Source organism: Amia ocellicauda, chromosome 12 (genome assembly GCF_036373705.1).
Source record: "Amia ocellicauda isolate fAmiCal2 chromosome 12, fAmiCal2.hap1, whole genome shotgun sequence".
Taxonomy (NCBI): Eukaryota; Metazoa; Chordata; class Actinopteri; order Amiiformes; family Amiidae; genus Amia; species Amia ocellicauda.
This window is the reverse complement of record NC_089861.1, coordinates 20,055,001-20,063,797: the sequence shown is the minus strand read 5'-3', so window position 1 is coordinate 20,063,797 and position 8,797 is coordinate 20,055,001. Positions and strand designations below refer to the sequence as shown.

At 44.0% G+C, this 8,797-nt stretch overlaps 1 protein-coding gene across 2 annotated transcripts in view; it reads right to left on the bottom strand.

The window, feature by feature from the left end:
• Positions 1-271: 271 nt before the first annotated feature.
• unc93b1 (unc-93 homolog B1, TLR signaling regulator) overlaps positions 272-8,797 on the bottom strand; it is a 12,793-nt gene continuing 4,267 nt past the window's right edge. Inside the window, exons 2-13 of one of the 2 annotated variants that reach the window (XM_066718684.1) lie at positions 7,835-7,981; positions 7,474-7,615; positions 5,005-5,158; positions 4,746-4,907; positions 4,223-4,352; positions 3,790-3,898; positions 3,556-3,680; positions 3,151-3,333; positions 2,698-2,971; positions 1,635-1,753; positions 1,306-1,428; positions 272-891 (exon numbers count right to left, since the gene is read on the bottom strand). In XM_066718684.1, coding sequence (XP_066574781.1) covers positions 670-891; positions 1,306-1,428; positions 1,635-1,753; positions 2,698-2,971; positions 3,151-3,333; positions 3,556-3,680; positions 3,790-3,898; positions 4,223-4,352; positions 4,746-4,907; positions 5,005-5,158; positions 7,474-7,615; positions 7,835-7,954 — 1,863 coding nt within the window. In that variant the 5' untranslated portion in view covers positions 7,955-7,981 and the 3' untranslated portion in view covers positions 272-669. The remainder of the gene's footprint in view (positions 892-1,305; positions 1,429-1,634; positions 1,754-2,697; positions 2,972-3,150; positions 3,334-3,555; positions 3,681-3,789; positions 3,899-4,222; positions 4,353-4,745; positions 4,908-5,004; positions 5,159-7,473; positions 7,616-7,834; positions 7,982-8,797) is intronic. The other variant, XM_066718685.1, reaches the window with a different exon arrangement.

Genomic DNA, 8,797 nt, shown 5'->3' with positions numbered 1-8,797 from the left:
ATACACTCCCATAACTGGGGAAATAAAAAGTGGGGACAGTACTGGCCTTAGACTATACGTGTGGTCAGCTGCGGTACAAGTAATGTATAGAAACTGGTACAGAAACACCAGTACAGGGAGTTTACTGGAGAATGTAGCACCAGTGTTTAAACCTTGCTTGGCTTTTTAAACTGTTAGTTTACAGGCTGTAACATAAGGATCTGGGCTGTCTCTTTAAATACTGTTCAGTGGGGTCGGGGGTAGCTGTTTTATAAAAAGACAGTCGTGTATGTGATTTATTAACAAAACTTTAATTTATTGCTCTGATAAAAAAGGCACAATAGCACAAGGCTGAGACATAAACACCAACTTAATTATAAGATGTGGATCGAGAAACACTATTCTTCACATTGACTGCTAAAGCCAGAGCTACTCTGCACATCTCTCTCCCTCCTAGCTTCAAACATTTCTTCCTTTTCTCCTCTTCCCCCTCCCTCCCTCCCTTCTTTTCCCTTCTCACCATTCATCTCTCCCTTCCCTCTCCCTCCCCATCTCTCTTTTCTCCTGTCCCTATCCCTCCCCCCGTCCTCTCTCTTCCCAGTCCCTTGCACAATCCTTCTCACCTTATATTCCCACTTCATCACCCTGCCCCTTCCCCTTCGTTCTCTACACCTCCCTCCTCTCTCTCTCTCACTGTTCCGGCTGTACATACTCCTCCCCCTCCCCTGCTTGCTCATATGCGTAATCCCGCCTCCTCCTCCGCCCCCTGCCCCCACGCTCTTCACCCTCCAGCGAATAGGAGGTGTGGGAGTCATTGTCCCTGTCCTCCCCGTCCGGTAATTCCTCCGCATCGCTCTTCTCAGACTCTGATTCATCAGAATTCTCCTCCTCCAGGTAGCGATAACCTTTGACCTGCAGGGAGAAAAGAGAAAGTCTGTCATTAACAGAAAAATTGGGGGGGTTTATTTACACTTTAATTAGTCTATACTATAGTGTACTACAATGTTGTCCATTGAACTATATGTTATTGCTCTATACTACAATGCAATGTATTTTAATACAGCCTACAACACAGTAAAATATGATAGTGTACTCATTTTCATAATGGGAATATTTTACGTAAAGTCGAATTTACGTAAATCAGGTGTTACGTAACCCAGGGAGTGCCTGTATATTGTATGGTACTGTACAATATGGTGTACCAACTTTACTGAGCTGTAGAACATTGCACCATACATTACAGTGTATTGCGGTATACCATTTAGAGGCAGTAATTTGCCATTAAGGGCTTATTAGTGCTAATTGGTGTTAATAGGTTAACGAGACCTTGTGCCGGGGCCGTGGGATGCGGGGGAGGCGGAAGGGGTCCTTCCTGGACAACCGACGTTCCATCAGCCAATAGCAGAGAGACATTACCAATAAAGTAACCAATAGGATGGAGAGTTTAGCCTGGGGGAGGGACAGAGGGGGAGAGAGAAATGGTTAACAGTACAGTACAGATACTGACTGACTGGACACACATTAACACGGCACTGAGAGAAAGAGAGCGAGGGAGAGGGTCAATTCAGTACAGGTGTGGGACAGAACACAACAGATTAGAACAGAGCAGCACATTACAGATGTACAGCTGTAACAGACAGTTTGCTACACTCTACCCTCATTGGGAGACTAGCCCACAGGTACACAATGAAGATGGCCATGGCCTGGCACCAGTGATAAAGGGTGAACACAAAGTCCACTCGCTCCTTATCCTCATACAGCATTCCCAGGATTACTGACAGGGAGAGGGAGAAGAGGGGGGGAGAGAGATTACTGAGTACACAATACTAACAATGAAAATCTTGCAGATTCTGCTTTATCTACGTACAGTCTCCCTCTCTCTCTCTCTCAGTGCAGTGTTAATGTACTGTAGTGTCCAGTCAGTCAGTGTGTCTGTACTGTATTAACCCTCTCTCTCTCAGTGCAGTGTTAATGTACTGTAGTGTCCAGTCAGTCAGTGTGTCTGTACTGTATTAACCCTCTCTCTCTCAGTGCAGTGTTAATGTACTGTAGTGTCCAGTCAGTGTGTCTGTACTGTATTAACCCTCTCTCTCAGTGCAGTGTTAATGTACTGTAGTGTCCAGTCAGTCAGTGTGTCTGTGCTGTATTAACCCTCTCTCTCTCAGTGCAGTGTTAATGTACTGTAGTGTCCAGTCAGTCAGTGTGTCTGTACTGTATTAACCCTCTCTCTCTCAGTGCAGTGTTAATGTACTGTAGTGTCCAGTCAGTGTGTCTGTGCTGTATTAACCCTCTCTCTCTCAGTGCAGTGTTAATGTACTGTAGTGTCCAGTCAGTCAGTGTGTCTGTACTGTATTAACCCTCTCTCTCTCAGTGCAGTGTTAATGTACTGTAGTGTCCAGTCAGTGTGTCTGTACTGTATTAACCCTCTCTCTCTCAGTGCAGTGTTAATGTACTGTAGTGTCCAGTCAGTGTGTCTGTACTGTATTAACCCTCTCTCTCTCAGTGCAGTGTTAATGTACTGTAGTGTCCAGTCAGTCAGTGTGTCTGTACTGTATTAACCCTCTCTCTCAGTGCAGTGTTAATGTACTGTAGTGTCTAGTCAGTCAGTGTGTCTGTACTGTATTAACCCTCTCTCTCTCAGTGCAGTGTTAATGTATTGTAGTTTTCAGTCAGTCAGTGTGTCTGTGCTGTACTGTATTAACCCTCTCTCTCACTCACTGCTCATGCCAGTCTTGTTCATGGCTGTGCCCACCCCCCAGAGGGCCACCAGCACATAGAGGGCAGCAGTTGCAGTGGTGTCCTTGGGGATCGGGGACCAGGCGAAGAGGGCGATGATGAGGATGAGGTGCAGCCCTGCCCCGCCCAGCAGCAGCACGGAGCGAGGGAACCGCAGGAGAGAAAGAGAGATGAAGGAGGAGAGGGAGGCGCTCAGGCCGTACACCCCCACCAGCCCCCACACTGCCTTCAGCCCCAGGGAGCACACCCCGTAGCACTGAGAGAGAGAGAGAGAGAGAGATAGAGCGTTAATACAGTACACCGGACACTGCAGTAGATTAACATTGCACTGAGAGTGAGAGAAAGGAAGGGTTATTCCAGCTCACATCCTCTGCCTCCACCCCTCCCCTCCCCTCCCCTCCTGCCCTCTTCCCCTCTTCCCCCTCTCTCTCTTACCAGTGTCAGTCCAGTGATGGCGAACAGCAGCTCCAGTCCACTGTATATGAAGGCAGGACAGAGGAATCTCAGCCTATAGTCTCTCAGGTGTTTGAATGGCAGCTGGAAGATGTTCCCCCAGCCAATACTGCGCAGGTCTATCTCCTCTGTGGGCCGATAGGCTGAGCCACACAGGGCCAGGAACTGTGTGCGAGAGAGAGAGAGAGAGAGAGAGAGAGAGAGAGAGAGAGAGAGGACAGAGTGGGTTAATGCAGTGACTGATACACTGGTGTTAGACTGGTGAACTGGAGTACATAAATACTGCACTGAGAGGAAAAGAGACAGTCAAAAAGAAGAATGGAGAGAACACAGACAGAAGGGGCAGAGAGAGACACAGACACAAAGACAGGCAGACTGGCATCTCACCGTAACCATGGCAATGAAGGCCCCGCCCATGAGAACGCTCTCCACCACGATAAGCTCGAGGCTCCGCGGCAACTTGTACAACACGGTTCTGTTGAGGCCTGTCAGCACACCCACACTGGTCGCCCCTGAGAGAGAGAGAGAGGGAGAGAGAGAGAGGGTTATTGCAGGAGTAGAGCACAGACATTCACCGATAGACACACACAGACACAGGCACATAGACACACAGAGACACACCCACACACACCGTACCGCACTGCTTGACGTTGAATAGCGTGTGGTTGTGAGAGTACAAGTACTTGTCGAGGAAGAAGACCATCGGGAACTCGGCAAAGACAAAACTGAGCTGAAAACACAGGTTCAAGATAGAGTGAATATACATGCACAGTTGATGCAGAGGGTCAATACACTCACACGGTCAAAATGTTCACGAATCAAAAGTCAGTGTTCGTTGTGTCGATATGGAGATTCAGTACACGCAGTCGATATACTGTGGCTATAGGAAGTATTGACCCCCCCTTGGAGTTTTCAAATTGTGTAATAGTCAAGATAGAGGGTCGATATCCCAAAAAGTTGCTAAAGAAAGTCAAAACAGTCAATGTAGAGACTCAATGTGCAGTCTTATGCACTGACTGGCTGATACCCTGGTGGGTGGGCGGGGCTAACTCACATGAAAGACAGAGTAGAAGATTGATTGGAAAATGATGATGTAACGGTGACATGCCCCCTTGGGAGCCTTCTTCTGCTCCTGCACATGCTCTTCCTTATAGTTGTCAAACTCATAGTACTGCTGGGCCATCCTGGCACACAGAGACAGTACAGCAAAGCACATTAGAACTGCACTGGCAATACGGCACATTAACTGAGAATAACATTATATGAGAATACAGCACACTTCAGTTCTTCCCAATTGCTAAAGCCAAATTCCCGAACCTGAGCTAGAGACAGTACAGTACATTAACACTGCACTGAGACAGACTGTACAATAGAGCACATTAACACTGCACTGAGAGAGAAACACAGTACACTGCAGGACATTAACACTGCACTGAAAACGCACTGATTGACTGATACACTAATAAAATGACTGACTGACTGACTGACGCACCGACTGACCGCTGCACTGACTGAATGATTGAATTAAAAGCTTAAGAGAGGAACTTTGACCCCAGGGTGAACCCCAGACAGCTGACCTGGTGATGTAGTTTCCTAGCGATGCCCAAAGTGGCACGATGGCTGCACCAATGGCCACAGCCGATGGGACCAGGGTATAGTATCGCTCCCAGTAATTGGTCGACACGAAAAGGGCATAGATTCCTGAGGCCAGGAACATCATCCACTTAGTCCCAAGAAACCTAAGAGAGGGAAAAAAGGCGGGGGGTCAGTGTATCAGTTGGTCAGTGTATTAATTAAGTGTATTAATAATCAGTGCACAGTCTCTCCCTCTCTCACCGGATCAGTACAGGAGTGTACAGGAAGGCCACAGTAGGCGTGACGTTGATGCCCATGAGCATCTTTCGATCGATGTCCTCCAGCCCAAGACTGCCATACTTCACCTCGCGGTACGTCTCGTCATAGTGCAGCACCAGCTGCATCTGCAACAGGCCTGGTACCCAACACAACACAAAACATCAACACAAGCATAAGAGCGGTCTTCCAGTGAAAGTGAGTCAGTTTCACAGCGCTTGTGTCTCTATACAGTAACACTGGACCCAGGATCTCCTCACATGCCGTTACACACACCGCCCACTAGAGGGGAGCTGCAGTCCAACACATTAAATGACTGTCAGGGAAATAATATTTATACTACTACTACTACTACTACTACTACTACTAATAATAATAATAATAATAATAATAATAATAACAAATAATAAACACTTTGGTCACCGTGGGTTAATTGCTACAAACTGAAAGTGACAAACTAACTAATCTGTGTTCAGTATAGAGCTAAGTACCAATTGCAATTGCTACTGAAATTAGTTCTCAAAACCGTACTGAAAATGTTCTCTGTTGCAACAAACCTGTGGAACCAGGGAGCACATTTGGAAGTCATATATTGCAAATATTCCAATACAGCTTAATATTGTTGAAATGCATGCATATATACACAGAGCGTACAAAACATTAAGAAAGAGAAAGAGACTGACAAGGTAAATCCAGGTGAAAGCTATTATCTATTGAGCTAATTGGAGTAGAGATCCACTATCAGCCAATTTGACAAAACTATGGAAGCACTGCAGTCAACATTGGCAGCCCTGTGGAATGGTCTCAACACCTTGTAGTCCATGCCATGTCCATACTATAGGGTGTGCGTCCCAATGTTAAGGTGTTCCTAATGTGTTTTACACTCCGTTTATATATGTACACAAAGTATACAGTGCCTATACAAAGTCTATACCCACTTCTTTTTCAGTTTGTTGTGTTAGTGACTTAGAGTTTCATGCATTTCAATATGGATTTGTTGACACTTATCTACACACCATACACCACACTGTTCAGTGTGAAAATTGTATTGTGAAAAAAATATATTAAAAATACAAAAGTGAAATATAATTGGATAAGTCTCCACCCCCTGAGTTAATACTTAGTGGAAGCACCTTTGGCAGCACTTACAGCTGTGAATCTGTTGGGATAGGTCTCTACCAACAGTGCAAAAGACCATTCTTTACAAAACTGTTCAAGCTCTGTCAAGTTCCTTGGGGAGCGTTAATGGACAGCAACCTTCAAGTCATGACACAGATTCTCGATTGAATTTAGGTCGGAGTTCTGACTTAGCCACTCCAGTGTAGTTTCGACTGTGCTTTGTGTTGTTGTCCTGCTGAAAGATGAGCTTCCCTCCCAGTTTCAGCTGTCTTACAGAGGGCAGCAGGTTTTCCTCAAGGACTTTTCTACACTTTGCTCTATTTATTTTCCCTTCTATCCTGACAAGTGCCCTAGTCCCCCAGCACCAAACATAAAGCTTTGCATTTATGTCCAAAAGTTCCATTTTAGTTTTGTCAGAGCAGAACTTTTTGGCTCATGGCTACAGATTCTTCTAGGGAGATGGACACTTACCCAACAAACTAGTTCAGTTTTTATTTTTACTTTTTTTTCACACATTTCTAGAATGTATGTTTCACTTGGAAGTTATGGGATAGGATGTGTAGATAAAGAAAAAAATATTTAACTGCACTGCATTTTAATTCCAGGCACTGAGGCAACAAAGGTAAACATTTTTAGAGGTTTTAACTTTCTATAGGCACTGTACATACTATATATATGTCTGTCTGAAACAACTTAGGCACCAACTGTAGAGGCCTATACCTACCAAACTATGATAATAAATGTTCAAAGGTATAAATGTAAAAATATTCTCAGATGAAGTAAATTCATTATATAAAGCAAATATGTCCAGGTCTCAAAAAATGGCCAATTTGTAAAATAGTATTTTTCTTTACAATACAATTTCAGTACAATAAAGTAACCTGATTATCCCCTCAAAGTCCTTATAATTAAATAATCTGTATTAGTTGACTTACAACTAGTTAAAATGTTCTCATTTTGAGTCATGAGCCCCCTCATTTCCTGTTTGTTGGAAAAACCAGACAGCACTTCAGAACCGCACTCAGAAGCGTTTCTGCTGTTCTCCAGCTTTGTTCCGCACATTTCTTCATTTGCAATTGAGCTGGCAGATGGGGATGATCTCTAGAGAGTACTGTCTAGCTAGTGCACAGCTCCAATCAGACCCGCAGTAGTTTCTACTTGATAGTAGATTCTACTGCCCAGGTATCAATACAGTTGATCAGATATCAGTTAAATCAACCCCTTATTCATTCTATCGATGGGGCAGAAATACTATTGCCCTGTTATTGATACATTACTCCTGTCCAGATAGAGATATTGATGAGGCCCCCTCGATTGGTGTGGGGTATTGATTACCCAGGTAGACGCTGTAGGTCAGCATTCCCCCAACACTGGCAGCCACCACATTCTTCACCACGCCCAGCCTCTTCCTCCTGTAGTACTTCCTCTCCTCCTCTTCCTCATTGTAGTCTTGGTTGGGGCCCAGGAATTCATCCATCTGAGAGAGACAGAGCAGATAAAAGAAGACTATAACTCCAGGAATGCAATAGGTCAGCTTGAGCACTGCCACCAAATGGGACAGGAAAGCAAGGTAGCATGGGAGGTGTAATTTTGTTTTTTAGACAAAGTATCAGTCTGTCAGTCAGTGTATCAATCTGGTAGTATATCTGTAGTTTAATATACTGCATTAATATACCCCCTTCTCTCTGTCTCTCACCTGCTCCACTGCATCGTCTCCTCTCTCTGGGTGCTGCAACTCCACTGGTCCGTCCTTGCGTCCCAGGTCGGGCACCACGCAGGGCTCGGCCTCCGCGTACACATTGTCAGCATCTGCCATCTCGTGGGCAGGTCGGGTACCGCAACACTAAAGCAGCGGCATTGTCAAAGTGTGTACATCCACACAAAGTGTGACTATCATCACAATAATACATGATTTATACATGTATTATTAACAAGCAACTCACAGAAAAATAAATAAAACCACATTAACAGTAATTAGTGCCAAAATTATAACGACATAAATAAATAAAAACTATACATCAATTAATTTATTTCACATTTAATTCTTGCCCAGTCGTTTTACACTAGTGTCTATCACATTCTGCAAGGGGTGGGAAGATCTACTGATCAATTGAAGTCAATTGAAGTCTACTGATTTTGCCTGCTTTGGGAGTGCCAAGACATCTGAATACCCTACATATATTACTCAAGACGCATCTGTTCAGACTGTACTTGTAATATAGCAGCTCATTCTCCTAAACTCTTCAGCACTCTTGTGATTTTGCACTTCATATAATTATGCTTCTGCTTACTTATACACTGTTAGATCTCCCTGGTTTGCTGTGATTTCTCATATACCCCTCCATTTATTTCTTATCACTTAATTTCTAGCGCCCTTTTCTTCATAGCATTTCTGCACAGAGATCTCTTTGACCTAGGATGTATGCCTTGTATTTTTTATTCTGCTCTTTTGTAATTCTTAAATAGTACTTATACTTAATTTGAATTTTGAATTGAATTGTATTGCTGCACTTTTGTAAGGTTTGTGTAAAGTGCAAGTGCATTATGGGTAGCAATATATATACATACAAACACATATTTGCACACATCATATAAGCATATTATTAAATGTATAGGAGTGTTATAATAATAATAAATAAAAAAAAACAGCCATTGTAAT